This window comes from Pholcus phalangioides, unplaced genomic scaffold (genome assembly GCF_987345545.1).
Source record: "Pholcus phalangioides strain wild (caught in Gottingen) unplaced genomic scaffold, Ppha-v1.0 ptg000012l_1, whole genome shotgun sequence".
NCBI lineage: Eukaryota > Metazoa > Arthropoda > Arachnida > Araneae > Pholcidae > Pholcus > Pholcus phalangioides.
Window position 1 is genome coordinate 22,722,441 of NW_028301605.1, and position 18,336 is coordinate 22,740,776.

An 18,336-nucleotide genomic window follows, 5' to 3' on the forward strand; every position below is an offset into this window, starting at 1 on the left:
TTATTGTTTTCTGTATTAATAAATGCACGAAAAAATAAATTTACATGAATACAATATGCATATATATAATGCAATCAATACAAGTCTAGTAATGGCAGCGTGTTTTTTTTTTTGATTTGTTGCACTTCGAATATTACATTTTGAATGGTTTCATTACAAAATACGTGACTGAACTAACTAACATTGTTATATAACAATATTCGGTTGTCGTTATTCCTAAAAAAATGTAAAAACACACACATGTAGGTTTGTGTTCCCAACCTTTCAAACGTCAGGTACCTCCTCCCGGAAAATGTGTGGAGGCTTTCGTACCCCTGGAAATGTGTGTAAACCTTGCGTTCCGCACGCTTAGAGAATGTTTGTATCGCTGAGATGCATGAGGCACGCCTATTGCTAGCCATGCTCAGTAAGCTTGCGTATTCCAAGAAATGCGCAAGTAGTGCGAGTTATGTGCCCTTAGAAATGCGTAAAAATCGCTATCGATATACATACAGGATGTTCCTGCAAGTCCTTGAAACATATGACAACCATATTTTTATGGGCATCTTTTTATCAGCCACCTCGTTGGGCATTTTGCCTGTTGTGGCGTTGTATTTGTATTTGTATTTGTATTTGTAAGTCCTACTTCGACCTTCATCTCATCAACTGTTCATCGTAGCGGTATGGTTTCAATTTAGGAAGTGTTCAAAATTATTTCAGAAATCACCCTGTACTAGTTTTTTAGAGTGAAAATACAGCGTCACAAAATAAAAATAAAAATCTAAATTTTTATACAGTCCCCTTTGTCTTCTAATTTCCAGTTAGAAAGTTGTTGTCCTGTCTCTTCTGGGGGGGGGGGGTGGGGTTGTGTGTTTTTAACCATGTTTTCTCATGTTTTTAACTGCAATATCCTTTGAGATATTTGAATTTAAAAAAAAATCATAGAAAAGTTGTGGGAAAGAACAGCACAAACTAACTGAATATGCCAACACCATCTATAGCAGAAGGCCCACCGCGTGAAGCTTGTGACGTCATTAAGAAGGTGACGTCATCTCACCTATAGACATTGGATATACAGCAAAAAATGGGTAAAGATGGCACATGAGTCGGTCTGCTATATCCAGTGGCTATAAGTGAGATTGTCGCCTTAGGTGAGATGATCATTCTTCGGCGACGTCACGAGCTTCGCGCGGCGGCCTTCTGTTACATTTTGAGCATTTCTTATAGGAGAACCATACCGCCAAGACGAACGGTTGATGAGATAAAGGCAGAATACCTAGAGGACAGACACCCTGTATATGAACCATATTCATGCAGGGTAAGCATGACCGGAAACGGATTGTTGGCTCTGTAACGTGTGTGTTCCAAGTTGTATGCGGGAGATTAAACGTATTTATGTTGTCGGAGTTATGCTCGTCTTGTGTTATGCTGATGCTGCCATATGCCTTTCATATTTTGAAGTAAAAAATGGCAAATGCCTGAATTTTCATGTTACGTAAGTACTGTGCAGAAGGTCTGCCTGGCAGAGCGACTTTTTTTTCAAATGAGAGACCTTCTTATATGCACGCTTTGAAGTTGGATGACCGCCGAAAACCAACTTTACGTCACAGTGCTGTCAACGGGGTTCGAGTCAGAATCATCACGGTATGCATCACTGCGAATGGTCAGCATCTTTAGTAACTTCTGATTGGGCCCGATTTGGGCCCTAAATCTATCTCTATGTTACTTGTTATTTAATAAAATTTCCGGACACATCCACTCTTCGGGAACACTTAGATATCTCTCCAAGAGATTTGAAGAGGGGTGTGTCCGGTCCTTCAAAGTAACTTCTTGTGAAACCGTATTCCATGTACACCAGTACTGTTAAGTTCCGCCTGATGGAGCACTTTAAGCTGCTGGTCCCCTGCACAGTGAAATACGTTTTTAATCCACTGGCTATTCGCAGTAGCCTTTCCTCATTGGCGATTTTGGTTATAATTGGCAACTTTGCTGATCTGTGGCGTCATTTTTGGTGACACATTCGGGATTATTCGTATTTTCCGGTTATTTTTTCGAGAAATTCTCTTAAAAAATGACAAAGCGTGGCCAAATTTTTTATGTGAACATGGTTCTCACACGAGGGCTGGACAAACCTATTGCCCTACATTCCCGGGGCATTTAAAAATTTCGAACGGCCCCGTATTTTTCTGGACCATGTGCCCGACGCCGGTATGCATAAAAAAAAATTTAACACTTCCGTATCTTCAATTTCTTTCATCAATGATGATGCAAATGTTCTCATACACACACATGTGTGAAATTACTCAGAAATGCTTTCTTTTTGGCAGTCGTCATGCACATTTGAAGTCACCGTATTTTGACCAATTTTCACGGTTCTGAAGTTTAACAGCCCTGTGACAACTTAATATCTACAAATAACTTCTTGGAAAAAATAACTTCAGAGCAGCGATGTGTGCGAACGAAAGATGTTTGTTAAAAATCATTCCTAAATACAGTGGTGTGTTATAAAAGGATAAATTATTGTGTGGCCTCTCTTGAGCATTGATGAATGAGTTCGATAATTCGATTCGTTCTTTCCCGTACCGATAATTTTTATAGGGAAGAGAAAATGTACATAGATACTGCTTGAAGGTAGAGACTTCTGTTGCCATCTATTGGATAATGTTGAATTACGATATCTCGCCAACCTTGGCGGTGACTTGGCGACCGAAAAATGTAGTACCGCCAAGTCAGTTCGTTTGTCGTTAGTCGAGATCTGTACTCGCGGAGACTGGGTTGTGTTTTGTGTATGTGCTGTATGTGCTAAGCTCTTGCGATTTCTACAGACGCAAGGTGTAGCAGAGTAGACAACGGAGATTGCAACGTAATACGGAGTGCTTCATACTCAATTATTACTTTGCAATCTCCGTTATCTACTCTGCTACACCTTGCGTCTGTAGAAATCGCAAGATGGTAGCAGAGCGTGGTTTCGATCCACGGAAGCACTCCGTATTACTTTGCAATCTCCGTTATCTACTCTGCTACACCTTGCGTCTGTAGAAATCGCAAGAGCTTAGCACATACACAAAACAAAACCCAGTCTCCGCGAGTACAGATCTCGACTAACGACAAACGAACTGACTTGGCGGTACCACATGTTTCGGTCGCCAAGTCACCGCCAAGGTTGGCGAGATATCGTAATTCAACAGATAAAAACACAAATACTGTTATAATAATTCTTAAAATAAGACGGTTGTGATTTTAAACAGACATGCAGTATTAGAATGAACAATATGTGGCATGAATTTATATATTTTTGTTATCTTATGATGCATAACGGTATAAATTATATACGCAAAATATCGGTTACTATGTGTTTATGTTTGCTGCAGATATTAATTTTTGGTTATATTAATTAATGCTCATTTGGCATTACAGCTAATTATTTCACAGCCTTTGTATAGCATTATTATGACACTGAATTTATACTTTCATAAGTGGTTTAATTTTAAGAACTGTAACAGATAGCTTTGTTTTTATATAATAGATGGCAGCAGCAGTCGCGATTTAACGCGTTTTCCTCCTTTTTATAAAAGTAAAGTTATAAATATGAAATTTTATTAGCCAATTATTTTTTCGTACTTATGCCGGTTCGCGAAAATTTTCACTTAATTTTTGGTCAGCAATGAGAAAAAGGTTGAAGAACGCTGAAGTAAACCGTAAAAGTAAGTAAGTAATACATAAGGCCCAGGCTTTAGTGTGCCAACAGTGCGGAAAATTATGATTAGTGGTTTGGCTAATTTTAGATTTTATATCATTGGTGACGACACATTCCTTTTGAATTTTCGTATTTTTTTTCAAAATTGGGATCATTAAAAAAAAATTACAGTCGAATCCCGTTTTAACGAATACCATTATAGCGAAAACCTCATTTTAACGAACACTTTTCTAACCCTCCAAAGAAAAGTTTACACATGGGAACAATGCAAAAACCTCGAATTCCTTTATAACGAAGTAATTTCTTCAGTTTCTTGGAGTTTGTTGTAACGGGATTCGACTGTATATCACTTTTGATATTTTTTATACAAATAAATAAATTCGTTTTGAACTTTTTCCTGAAGTAAATCCAGGGATAATATTTTTCCGGCATTTTTCAAGATTTGTCCAGCCCTGTTTCATATACTGTATATGCATGCTCTCTACCTTCACTTGATGTTTGCTTAGCATTTTGAAACACACCGATAGATTTCCTGCAAACACTTGGATCAATACTCTTTAGTTTTCACACATTACATTCTTAGAAAATCAGCATAATCGTCTGTATAAGTGTATAAGAATCCACCTTCCCCATCAGTACTCATGGTAGAGATTGCAGATGGCGGCATGACTAAACGGACCCATTTTAATTGAACGAATCAGTGACAAAGTGATTTCGATCATTTGTTTCTTGTGGTGGCGAATAACACACAATCCTGGTGTCAACTGTTCGATGTTGAGTTAAATGTTTGAGATGTTATGTTTATTTACACTCGTAATTCAATTGAAACGAAATTTTGTATTAATGGTGTTGTGGTGATTACAGGAAGATGGTGACAGAAAGTTGTGGTTGATGTGGGTGTGTGTGGTTTTGCGTGGCACTCTCTCTCGTTCTATTAAACTTCAACAGTAAAAGTGTATTTCGGAAAACTCCGTTATGTCCAAGACACTCGAAAGCTTCACCCTTGTAAATGGCATGAACTGAAAAGTGACGCCCTCGACGACGTCTTCGCGCTTCTTGTTCCTGAGCAAAGGAACGATAACGTCCTCGTTGATCAAGGCGTGCGACTGCAACTCCACTTCGTACTTCTCCGTTCGCCTTATGTAGTAAGGCTTCCGGAGGCTGATGACGGTGTCTTTGCCTTTGGCCAGCTGGAAGGTGACTTCGCTCTCTTGCCTCTCGATCTTGCCTTCCAGAGTCCTGCGGGCGATCCTCACGACGCCGCTGTATTTGGGAAGCCTGACGGAATAGTAGGTGTTGTCGAGCCTGACGGGGAACGCCGCGCCGACCAGGAAAACGTTCTTGTTGATGGTCGAGAAGCGGATGCCGAAAACGCGCAGCGGGCGACCCGGCGGGGAGTACGACAGGCCCCTGTATCTGCTGCACACGAAGTAGTCCGGCGGCGCGGTGCGTTTGTTGTATTCCGGGTTGAAAGCCGGCGGCAGTGACACGCAATCCGGTATCGACAGGTTCATGAAAATGCTGAAGCACTCGTCCAGCGACAGAAGACCGCTCTTGGCGGGTCCCTTGGCAAACTCTTCGGCGGACATTGCCAAGAACCTTATGTATGGGATCATGACGTCCAAGACGTTTCGAACGTTTTCCACGTCATCTGGATCCATCTTACGACGTCGGCATTCCTCTTCCGCCCACTGTACTAAGGCAGTGTAGACCGTGTACTCAGAGTAGAGGTTCAGGTAGTTCCGACTGGCGATCAGTTCGGCGGTACTGGGCAGCACGTGTGTAAACGTCGAAGATGTCAGTACGTGGAACGTCTGTCTGTCCATGATGTTCAGGCACAGGAATATCAGGAGTGGGGCGTCCACGGACTGCGCGAATTCGTAGACCTGGCAGACGTTCTTGGCGTTGACGTTGCTCTCGAGGTACGAGAGGCACTGGTCCAAGAGATGCGGCAAGGCGTACTTCTTGGCTGCGAAAGCCGTCATCATGGCGTCCTCGACGCTCTGTATCCTCAGGGCATCGCTGTATGCGTACCTACAGAGAAACGGATGAAAAAAAACAAAATACAGAGAATGCATAATCATAGCGTCTTAACTGACACACAAGTCACATTATGACCACCACCAGAATTGCAATGAAATGTGATTTTGTGAGGAAATACACACTGAAGTGCCACAGAATTAGGGACAAGGAGCGGTATGCACATCTCATCACGTTATTTCACTCACGTCGGACATATGAAGGCACTGCAACTAGCAGAGTAAATCTCGAGACTTTGAAGCCTCTGATCATGGTATAGAAATGCACAGACCGGCGCGTATAAGCCATTCAACATCAGAAATCATTGAAGCACTGGACATTCAGATTTCGATAGTGGCAATATTTGACGAGAATGAACGGATGATGACAGCGAATTGCAGAAATAGCGGAGAAAAGAGAAAAAGTCAGGCTTCAGTGACGGTTGGAGACGATTCAGCCATATAGTATTCTAAGATCGATAACAGATATTAGTTCACTAAATTCAATGAATAAGTCCAGTTGGGCGGTCATATGAGGGGCTATGCATGGCAAAATTTGCCGTATGGAGCTTCTGGAGCCAAAGACCTACTAGAATACCATTGCTTAACGCCCTAAATCAGTGTATCTCAACCACCGGGCAATGATATCATTCATACCGGGCCGCGAGTTTCTCCTCATTCATTTTCCGTTGGTCGTGTGCCTTCGACTCACAAAACTAAATGAAACCGGGCAGCGGGCTTGGAAAGGCTGCCCTAAATCGAGCTCAACGTCGTGCCTGGATCAGCGGACACAGCAAACGGACCATCGACGATTGGAGGCAACTGGAATGGGATGACAAGTCCTTCTTCAAACCACGACATGCTGCTCAGGAGCTGAGAATAGGGTGACTGACAGTTATATGAGGACAGTTATATGAATCAGATCCGTAACTAGGCTGGGGCAACCGGGGCAACCGGGGCAATGCCACGGGGACACGAAATGAATGGGGTGCACCAAATCCTCTTTTTCTGAACAAATAAACCCTTTCGGGGGGGGGGGGGAAGAAATCTGCCTAGAGGCCCTGAGAAGGCACACTGCGGCCCTGCAGTAGATCCTGCATGCTTTGTTGAACCCGTACAAGGTTAAGACGGCTTGATAATGTTTTTTAGGAAGGGTTCCTCTTGGAAATGTTTTAAGAATGCTTGGTGCTTGTACCAATTACTCTCAGTGAAACATATGCAGCTTCCGTGCTGTCAGGCCATATATTCCGAGAAATTTCCTTCCTGACGTTTCATCCACATTTGCAGCAGGTACCTTCGGAGATTGGTTCGAGGAATTCCGCGTGGGTTTCTCTGCAATGGATTGGCTATCAGGAAGTCGGGAATAGAATTTAGCTTATTTACAAATTTGCAATTAAAGCTTGTAATTTTGCAAATTCTGTTAAGCACGTTTGCATCACTGTGGGGGGTAGATCAAATGCATCAAACAACCCTGTCTGAATTAATAGACACCCATAGCTGATAGTGTCAAGCGATAACCACCTGCACATTTTCGCATTCTGCCTGGTTGTATCCTTGCTGGGTGGCAACCATAACTTATGCCTAGATGCGGCCCTACAAGGCACTAGTGTTGCTTCACAAAACAACAAAATAGATAAAGAGAAATTTATTCACACAGAGGTGTTACAACCTTGTCGAGCGCGGGAAGAAGAACCAATAATTTCTTTTCTTCCTCCACGGACGCGCGCGCTTTCTCGTGACGATCGCAGCGCCACACTAAGTATCTCTAATATTGTGGCATTTCAGTGCATAAGGACGTGAGGATATTGTGAGGAATTTTATTTCTAGGGCTTCGATACACTCATATCGTCTACAAGTGGTTCTTGGTGACTACGGCAGGATGTGCAAAGGAACATTGTGCTTCTTCTGGGTTGGATATAGTGAATAAATAATATGATGGTCCTATGGTAAAGTAATTGCATGGTAGGAACCTTGATGAAAGGCACCCCTCACCAAGGTGCCCCACTCGTCCCTTTTTTTTTTGTTAAGGTGGTGACGTAAGAAATCTAACCTTGGGGTTTTGGAGGCCCTTCGCAGAGCATCTTCCCATCTCAAATACTTTACGATAGTTTCATTGTCAGCGTACCTGTGGAGTCAGGAGCACACAATCAAAAGTCATATAATAGAAAAATGCTTTTTCTTTTTTGGAACAAATAATATACAATTGGTGTTGGCCCTTTAAGGGCACGTTGCTTTTTCGGGGCATGACCTTAAAATCAAGCGCTGAAAATTACCATGAGTGCTTATGACGATTATATTATCAGTTGGCAACTGTGTTCCCGTGATAATTGATCTCAAGCTGCCAGACATCCCGTATTTCAATTTTGAAAGACAGAATTACTGAAGTAAGCTTCAAGTCCGATTAAGCTTTAAACGCACGGTAAACGACCACCGATTCCAGACCGTAAATAGCAGCGTGACTTTCCCTCACTATAATTTAATATCTCCTGATAATCTCAACCGATAGCATCGGTGATACGTTAAATCAATACGCGCATTCTTGTTCCGAGTGTGACTTATATCCTTTCAATTACGATCCGTATTTCCACCACTACCATCAAAATTTGCCTACTGCGGCGACTAAATACGTATGATTCTGTTATCACAAATGCATCACAAATGTATGACAGTTGCGGTAGCGAAAGCTGTTGCTGGTAGAGCTCATAAATATTCGACTAATGTTCCGACTCGTTTGTACGGATATTTATGACGGTAGGTGCTGCCATCTACCTTTCAGGTTTGCTCGCACAGAATAACGCGTTCCGTATTTTAATTTTGGAATCTGGTGAACCTGAATGTGTTGACACGTAATTTAGGGTGCTCGCAAATTTTTCGATTCGAACACAAACATGAAGAAGACTGATATTGGAGAGTGGAGACTAATCAAAATAGAATCTGGAGTCAACCGGATGGCTGAAGCATCAGACAGAATAACATGGCAAAATTTAGAGGATGCCTTCATCCAGCAGTGAATTGAAAATGATTGATGATGATGATTTCAGAATAGAAACACTTGTCTATGAATATAATGACAAAATATCTGAACGAGTCAGACGGTGAGGCTGAAATACGATAGTTATGCCAACATAAAATCTCCGCCAGGCTGGCCTGACATTTCTCCAAACGTAATGATAACGCGTCTGTTCTAGTCAGACGCTAATGGTAATCATGTCTCATAAGGTCCTCGACTGGGCTAGGCTTGATACTTCTCTACGTTTTCACACGTTACTTAATGGGCAGAATGACAACACCTTTGATAAAGTCAGACAGCGAGGGTGAAGCAATGATCACGTCCGATAAAGTCCTCGTCAGGTCTAACCTGACACTTCTTCAGAGGTTGTTCAGCGAAGAGAACGATAACTCGTCTGAGCGAGCGCAGACACTGAGGCAGAAATGATAATCAGGTGAGGTCCTTGTCCAGGAATAGCCTGATAGAGTCAGAGACGCAAAGGTCGTTATTATAATAATGACTGTTTAGGACCTCCTCAGGGCTAGCCTGATACCTCTCCACACTGATCAGTCGATAAAACGTTAACGCGCTTGATGAATTCATACAGAAAGGGCGAAATGATAAAGCCCTCTTCAGAACTTGCCTGGCAATACTCCAAAGATTGCTCAGACTACAGAATGATAGATAGCACGCATAATACAGTCGGCCGGTAATGTCGAAATGATAATCATGTTTGGTAACTATCCTCATAATTCTCTATAGGCTTCTCATCGGACGGAATGATAACAAATCCGATCAAGTCAGACGTTGAAGAGGAAAAGATAATTCTATCTGGCAAGGTCCTCGTTCGAACTAGACTGGTGATTATCAACAGGTTGTTCAGTGAACAGAATGATAACACACCCGATCGAGTCGCACGCTGAAGTCGAAACGGTAAGGTGCTCATCAGGACTTGCTTGAATCTTCTCAAGAGTTTATTCAGCGGACCGAATGATAACACGTCTGAACAAGTCAGATGCTGAGACCGGAAGGCCAATCCTGTAAAGATGATGCTCTCGTCAGGGCTAGTCTGATACTTCTCCAGACGCAATAAAAACAAGTCTGCTCAAGTCCTAGCTAATGATAATCATGCCTGATAAGGTCCTCGTCAGGGCTAGCCCAATGAAGTCTGACGCAAAAGCCGATATGATTATCATGCTCGATAAGGTCCTCGTCAGGGCTAGCCCGATGAAGTCTTACGCAAAAGCCGATATGATTATCATGCTCGATAAGGTCCTCGTCAGGGCTAGCCTGATGAAGTCTGACGCGAAAGCCGATATGATTATCATGTCTGATAAGGTCTTCACCAGGGGTAGCCTGATACTGCTTCAAACTTTGTTCAGTGGACAGAATGATAACACGTATCAAGTCAGACGCTGAAGTCGAAGTGATAATCCCGTCTGGTAAGGAATCTTCTCAAGAGTTTATTCAGCGGACCGAATGATAGCACGTCTGAACGAGTCAGATGCTGAGACCGGAAGGACAATCTTCTAAAGATGATGCTCTCGACAGGGCTTGCGTCTCCAGACGCAATAAAAACAAGTCTGCTCAAGTCGTAGCTAATGATAATCATACCTGATAAGGTCCTCGTCAGGGATAGAATGATAACACGTCTGAACGAATCGGATGCTGAAGTCGAAGTGATAACCACGTCTGATAAGGTGCTCATCAGGACTAGCTTGAATCTTCTCTCTAAGACAGGGGCGTCGGAAGTGTTTCGAACTTGTGGGTGCTCGTCTTGAGTCCCATGTAGGAAATTTTGATTTCTGAATCAATTCTGTGGGTGCTCGAACCCGTTTTACAAACTTCCGTGGGTGCTCGAGCACCCCCGGCTCCGACGCCACTGCTCTAAGATTTAGCCGGCAGAATAATGGTAACGTCTGCTCAATATCGACACTAATGTCAAAATAAAAGCCAAAAAAAAAAAAAACCGTCAGGCAACTTGTGCTGTTTCAGACATGAAGCTCGATTTTAACCCCTTCACGTACAAGCATTTGGCAACGAATTTGGATTATCTCCATATGAACGAATCGGAGATAAATCTAGTAAACTCATCCCAACCTAACCTCAAGTTAGAAAAAGGTAGGGGAAAGGAAACAAATATAAAAGGAAAAAGTATAATAGATAAAGGTAGGCGAGCTTTTTAGTCTATTTTCACCCTCATCCTACGTGTTCTCTTTCGCTCTAATATGTATATAGTAGAAAGATACATTATTTGTGCTGGTAAATATCATTAATAGGAGTATAAAAAGAAAGGTGGGACTGAAAGCTTCGCGATTGTGAGGAGAGAAGAAAGAAAACCACAGAGAATTCGTTCGAATTCATTCCACTGGAGTTTAGACGCAATATCACGTCCGCGATCATGAAGGGGTTAATTCGTTGAGTTCATTCCGGTATCATTTCAAATCTCGACGTGAAAGATTAGGAAACCGCCCTCTACCGAGATATTTTGCAACTTTTTTTTTTTAAATCGCCACATTGTTGCTCATATATTTTTGATGGAATGTGTACAGTGTTTTGCTACCGATTTCACTATTGACTACAACTACTGCATGCTGTGGGCAGGTTTATCGCTCAACCGTGTAATATGTAGATAATACATATCCATTATATCGATCTCACAGATACAAATACAAGGCCACAACAGGCAAAATGCCCAACGAGGTGGCTGACAAAAAAGATGCCCATAACGAAAAAGTGTTTCTCAACCGCCGGGCCCTAACACTAGTCACATCGGGCCCGCCGTGAGTGATTCTAAGTTTCATTTTCCCATTATTTCCTCGTTAGTTGTGTGCATGGCCGGGCCTTCCGCTTTCACAAAGGAAATTTACCGGGCCGCGGAAGCCCGCGGCCTCTTCTCTTTCTAGCTTCCAAAGGTTGAGAACCACAGATGTCCGATCGTTAAGTGGGGAAATTATTCACGTTGAAGAGAGACACGAATCTTTTCCCAGCTTAAAATCAAGTCCATGACGCCGATATCTGCCCTCTTCTATTAGACCACGAACCCTTAAATAAGTTCCCACCAGGTTTAGAAGCAGCCTGTACCAACACCCAGTATTCAGTGACTCATTAGATACCATAGGATGTGGAAATTGGATCTTACCTTAGGAGGTTCTCGAATCCACTCGGAGAGATATCGGAAACACGGACAACTCTGGATTTGTTGGCCATGTTGTCACTCTGGAACATAGCCTCGAAAACGGGGCTTGTCATAGCAAGGACAACTCGGTGTCCCGTATACTTCTTCGAGAAAGAGTTCGGGCCTACTATGAACGTTATATCCGAAAAAGCTTTCTTCTTGTTGCTATCAAGTGCCTGTGCTATCTGGTGTTTGGTCTGGTGGAAAGGTGTCGTCGATGGTGTCAGACCACGGTTGTCGGACAACTCCTAGGGAAACAACAGACATAACAACATTAAGACCTAGATTCTTGGGGGAAAAAAATTAAATCATATATAATTCCACCGTTTTTTTTTTCGTACATCAAGGAAAATCATTTAAAAGAATGGCCGCAAATACGCGTTTTCTAAGAAATACGTTCACTATCATTTGTTTTGTGTTCTACAATAATGATAATTATTATTGTTATCATAATGGATTTTTTTTTTCTCTTTCGTGGCGTCAATTTCACGCCGAAAAGAACGGGTAATAACGTGTAATTTTCTCTTTGTCCATTTATCGCCAATTTGGCTGATTAAACTGGATATGATTCAATGTTTGGAAGTTCTGGAAGGTGTGGTTTCACATCAATGTTGTAGATAGTTTTTTTCCTTCATGCTTCCTCTTTCGCAACATTTTTTTTTAATGATGTTTTGTAACACCAGACAAAAAAAGATATTTGAATAATGGGCATTGGTCAGTTTTTCACATGAAAGTTTTCCTAAGTAATTTTGAATGAACTATCAGGGCGCAGATACGGGACGTCATTTGGCAACTTCACATGTCCCATTCATGAGGGAGGTTGACAAAGTTCTAACCCACGATCTCTCTTCCCACGGAGAGGTCCACGGACTCTTTGGGGTTCCTGAAGAAATTTCAGGGATTTCGCGAGCTTGCATCAGAAAACACTGTTTTTATACTCAACATGTTGGGGCAACACTGAGGGCCACAGAGCTTTTTTCCGTGGCCCCGCCAATAACTTTTAGAAAAAAAATAAACCTTTACAAATTATTTAGAAGATGATTGAACATCTTTTTATTTTTTTTTACAAAGCCCGCCGAGCCCTGTTCCGTGGTGTTCAGAATTGTAAGATGCTTCGCAAGTAACGCTGGGCACTTGGTACAGTACTAGAGTCCTCTTAACAAGTTGGGGAAGGCCCAGGAGCGCAAATACATTTTGAGGATTCTGGTTTCGTATTTTTTTTTGGTTGGGGGTGGAGGAGGGACTCGACATCTAAAAAGGCATACATAATTACAGAATATACAGAACTTCTGACAAACACCTTAAATAAAGAAATAACTCAGAATTGAAGAAAGAGAAAAATTCAGAATTAATCAAAATTTAGAATTGAAAAAAAAATATTATTCGTTCATCCCATGAAATCCCTAAAAACTTACCAATCAAAAATAACCAATGATTTTTTGGTTTTATGATTTTGGCAAATGAAAGAGTGTGAAGCTGAGAAATTTATGTTTTGTCCAGGTTATTGGTAGAGTGTTTTTGAGATCAAAGAGAAAAGTCAAATTTCTTTTTTCTCTTCCTGTAGCTAAAAAGAAGAGAAACTACAGTATTTGGTGCTGCTATGTAACAGCTTTATTTTGAGAAGAAAACATATTTTCCCAAATCGACCACCCCTAAACTACCGCCCCTCAAAGGGTTAAAGTCTATGGGTGTCATAGCCTTTAACCCTTAAAGTAATTTCAGAATTAATCCTTACAGTGGCAATCCCGAGAGAGAGAGAGAGAGAGAGATACCTCGTCTTCTTAAACCCCTCTCATTTCGGCAACACTGATATATATTGTCTTCGTGAAACCCTCTAATTTCGGCAATCGCGAGCACAGCTAGCTCTGTATAGAGAGCTTTGCCTGATAACATGCTTTCCTGTTTCCCCCGTGTTCTATCAATGAGCTGTCAGTGGGCGGAGTCAGCTTTTGTTCAAAGTTTGATAACAGAGGTGGGGAAGAAAGGATGTGCTTTTTTTCCTTTGCCCTCCAGGTAGTACAAGATTACAGCATTAATAACAGAAAACGGTAGTTGATTCCAACATTGAATTTTGAATTGCACAAAAACCCTACTTTTGAGAGCAAAGTTCACCCAGCCAGTAGCTGTCCTATATGGAAGGCGAGGGTGTGGATAGGTTATGTCTGCTATCGGCAGTATTCAGCAATATGTAGAAATTGCACAATCACTTGCACAAGCGACGATTGTTTACAAGCAGTTTAGTACAGTGGCTCTTAGTGTCCCTTGGAGAGGTTGCAAGGGGTCCTTGAGCGTAAATGAAAAAACAATTGACTTATTGTTTTTTACATTATGACCTGCATATTGTTCTAAAACTGGGTCCTTGGCCTTCGCATTGTTGACGCAAAGGATTCAGGGGAGCACAAAAGGTTGAGAAACCCTATTTATTATAATTTTAATATTACTTTTTGATTTCATTTTGTACAATCAAAAATTCTCAAACGAGGTTTGTTCAAAAAGTATCCGACCACAAATTTTGGGCGTAAATCAACGAAGATAGGGAGGCGTGGAGGTATGTAGTCAATCCTATATCCAACAGACTGGCGATTTGGGCTTGAGGAGAAGAATTTCAGCGAAGTTCGTGCCAAAGCTGCTAGCGATCGAGCACGAGCAACTCCGTTCGGACAGGACATCCCAAATTAAGCCCCACCCCGCACAACCATCCCCAAGGAGTACTACCAGGAGGTTCTGCGTCACATTTGGTAGCTCCATCACGATCAATGCAATAGCGTTGTTCACGTTTTTTTACTATGATTTTGTCAAAAATCAAAAGTTTGACGACACTCGCGCTTTCTCACTCATCGGTGATTTGGCAGCTTCTGCGGGCAGGAAAAAATTCAAGCATACGCGCTAGGATTTTCTACATACACAAATCTACATACTACACTTCACAAATCTGGTGGTAAATTTGCCAATTTAGTGGGGCGAAACTAACACGTAATAACGGTTAACTCATCACTCTACACCAGAGGTCTTCAACAGTAGCGAGCATTGCCTGTACCTATCATTATAAGAAGAGCATCCTTACGGCAAGTTTAACATACGAATGCATGAAATGACGACGATTCCCATCCTTAAATGCGATTCCTTCAAAGTGATTAATTGGAACGTTGATCAAGTGCTCGCGAGCACGAAATCGGACACGAGCATCTCGAGCACTCTACGTACTTCAGGGGAGCACCGAGGTGCTCGCGAGCAACGGGTTGAAGATGCTTGCTCTACACGAATAGGAAAAAGCGCCAATCGTGAAAGAAACTGCAAGGGGGGGGGGGTTTCGTTTTTTGTGTTTGGCGCGCAACTAACCTTTACATAACTGACACGTCACAAAATTTCAAACCGTTATAACTTTCGATCCTAAAATGGACAAAAAAAACACTTTTCTATATTAGTTTTTCACAAGAAATCACGTGTGTAACTATTGGGCGGCCGATAGTATCCACCCTTTATATAAGGCACATTCTTCTCCGCTGAACTAATCCCGAAAAAAAAACCCCCCTTCTATAAACACACAGAGGATTAATTATATATAGGACACACGGTATAGTAATAATTCAGCTTCATTACATGCGTATTTGTATTCAATCGGTACCGTTTTGTATTCAAGCCTCAATCTCAAATAAAACGGATTATTATTATGAGAGATATCGAGGGCAAAGTTTGAATTCGTTTCGAATGAGACAGAACCAACTTCATTACGAATTCAAGGCACGTTACATTCATCTCGTTGGTCTCTAGTGAAAACCTCCCCCCCCCTCCCCCCCCCCCGAATTAGCTGGAAAATGGGCTAATGAGGACGTCAATACATCACCAACATAACCAGAAAAATGCAAAACAAACAAAATGGCTCTTTTTGACTTCCCTCCTTTAATTCTATTACTTGTCACTTATGAAGGCATTACAATGAAGTAATTCTTCAAGGACTCTACAGGTTAGGATGTGTCTCATGAATCCTAGGACACCACTGAATTATGAAATACATTCACCAGACCATTTATTGACGAGAATATATATATACAAACTCTCACACTCTTCATTCAATTTTTTTTTTTTTACAAATGATCGTGAAGACCGTTGTTTCTTAACCTTCTTTTTGCCCATTGTCCTTTGAACCGCATTTTCTCGCGACACCCGTATCTTATCCAGAGCCCCCCCTCAATCGCAAGAGCAAGACCTTTTCCTACGTATTGAATGGATTTTTTGAGCACCTATGGTTATTGTTAGAGCCCGGAAGTTTAGGCACTAAAAAGGCATTTTTTTTATAATTTATGTAAAAAAGCAAAAATTACTAAAGCTAAGGTGTTTAAGGGGTCTAAAGACTACCTAAAAATTGATTGCATTCAATCCCATTTACTTCTTTAATTAAGATTTATAATAACTGCGTTATAACGCAAGTTGAACTAATTTCAAGCTCAAAAGAAAATGTCAGTAGACCCTCATTATTAGGCCAATTCCAGGACCCCAATCACTAGACGCGGAGAGAAAATAACCTGTGGGACTCCTTCAAGTTGCGAATAATTCTCGTTTATTTGTTGTATTATTTGGAATGATCATTATCATTTCTATAGTTGAAACACAGTTACCTTTTAATATTACCGCGTATGAGGGACTCCTTCATACGCGGGTTCCCTGTGTGGCCGTATCTGTCGCACACCCCCTGTGGGCGACTGGTAAATTTAATCGAATACTAAATGTGTATGTAAAATAAAAAGCCTCGGTTTTTTTTTTTTTGCAGTGCATTATGGTATAAAAAACAAAATCAGCGGAACAACGTGGAACACCCACAGTCCTGTTTTCTCCTACTCCGCTTTTGTGTGAGCCATGATGACGTCAATTGATGACCTCTTGGGACAGTCACAGTCAGCTATATATATACAATGCAGTCCAATGCCTGAATGAACGCCGGCGGGGGGGGGGGGACTCTGCCACTGGACTTATCCCGTTGCCGAGAGCTCTTCCAGTCCGGCTCCGTGGCAGAGTCTGGAATAAAGTGAGTGCACCTAACAGCCTGAGTGTGTAGCTAGTGTTGTGTTTGATATTTCAGTGCTGCCATCTATACTTCATATTGTGAGTGAAGTGCAATGATTGAATATTTGTTACGTTAGGCCTGTTGCTCTCAGTGACGAGACTTTTTAACTGGGAAATCGGCTCGCATTTGCGCCTTGAAGTTGGAAACCACAGAAAACCAACTTCAGCCGACCACCACTGTGGCGCCGGTGAGGTCCAATGCCTGAGCGAGACATGTTTATGTGAAGCATGTGGAGAAACAAAAATTTCTAATTTCCCTCGGCTTGTTTAACATGGGCTGCGTTAATCTGAAACGAAATCATTCACGTCTAACACCATCCGGCCAAAGCTGGGCCGCAACTAGATGTTTGGTCACCCGGGGCAAGTGCGCATTTTGGCGCCCCCTTGTAATGTTGACGGAGAGGTTTCAGAATAAAATTTGCGGCCATTCGGGTCCAGCGCCCGGGGCACGAGACCCGCCTGCCCCCCCCCCCCCAGTTGCGGCCCAGGGTCGAAGCAAAGTTAATGCACGGCGACACCAACTTCTCTATCTCTCAGATCACTTATTCGCGTGTAAAATGGTGCTGCAAAGGATGGGGATGTGGCTTTCTGATGATAATTCGTACCGAGACAGTTGGGAAATTTGAAAAACAAGCAATTCTTTTTGTTCCCAGTGCTCAAAATCAATAGATTATGGACACTGAAATTCACTAATAAACTTGAAAATATGTTAAAATAGGCCAGGAAAACTTTAAATAAGGCATTTTTACCAAAAAAAAAAGTTTGAAAATAGGCAAAAAAGGGCATTTATGGCATTTTGCCTGAACTTCTGAGCTCTAGTTATAGTGAACAAAAAAATTTTAAATAACAATCCCCTGGGCTAGACTTCAGTGAGCTTCTTACGGAGGGGGGGGGGGGGAGATTCTGCACAGGCGCGGATCCAGGGCGATGCGTCAGGAGGGACGATTTATTGAAGAGATCCGTAGAAACATCCGGTATATTTTAACAAGACTGGTCAGTATTTCCCATACTACCCGTTTCAGATCCGAGCATTCGTTTTTTTTGGAATTTTCAGATGTTTTTACAAAGTTAATGAATTTTCGCATGTATGATGTATGTAATGAATCGCATTTCTTCCGGAGCTTTCTCATGGTAGCCATCTTAAAAACTCCCTAAAAGTTCAACATTAAGAGCTGCCCTCTGATGGAAGCTCCCCAAATAATATTAATATTAAGTCAGAGCTTATAACTCCCCTGAGGTCGAGACAAAAAAATTCTACAGCGGGAAAGGAACCCAAAAATTTAAGGGTCTAAAAGGGTTATGGGGCTCTTGGGAGGGGGTGATCGCCCCCATCGCCCCCTCTGCATCTATGCCTAGTTCTTCACAGGGATGTCTTGCATGGTCCTCAGGGAGAAGTGATGTTCTGAACTTAGCT

General features: G+C 42.0%; 1 protein-coding gene across 1 annotated transcript in view; it reads right to left on the reverse strand.

The window, feature by feature from the left end:
- Positions 1 to 3,188: 3,188 nt before the first annotated feature.
- LOC149079876 (BTB/POZ domain-containing protein 6-like) overlaps positions 3,189 to 18,336 on the reverse strand; it is a 42,167-nt gene continuing 27,019 nt past the window's right edge. Inside the window, exons 2-3 of the mRNA XM_089239986.1 lie at positions 11,826 to 12,109; positions 3,189 to 5,710 (exon numbers count right to left, since the gene is read on the reverse strand). Coding sequence (XP_089096112.1) covers positions 4,618 to 5,710; positions 11,826 to 11,935 — 1,203 coding nt within the window. The 5' untranslated portion in view covers positions 11,936 to 12,109 and the 3' untranslated portion in view covers positions 3,189 to 4,617. The remainder of the gene's footprint in view (positions 5,711 to 11,825; positions 12,110 to 18,336) is intronic.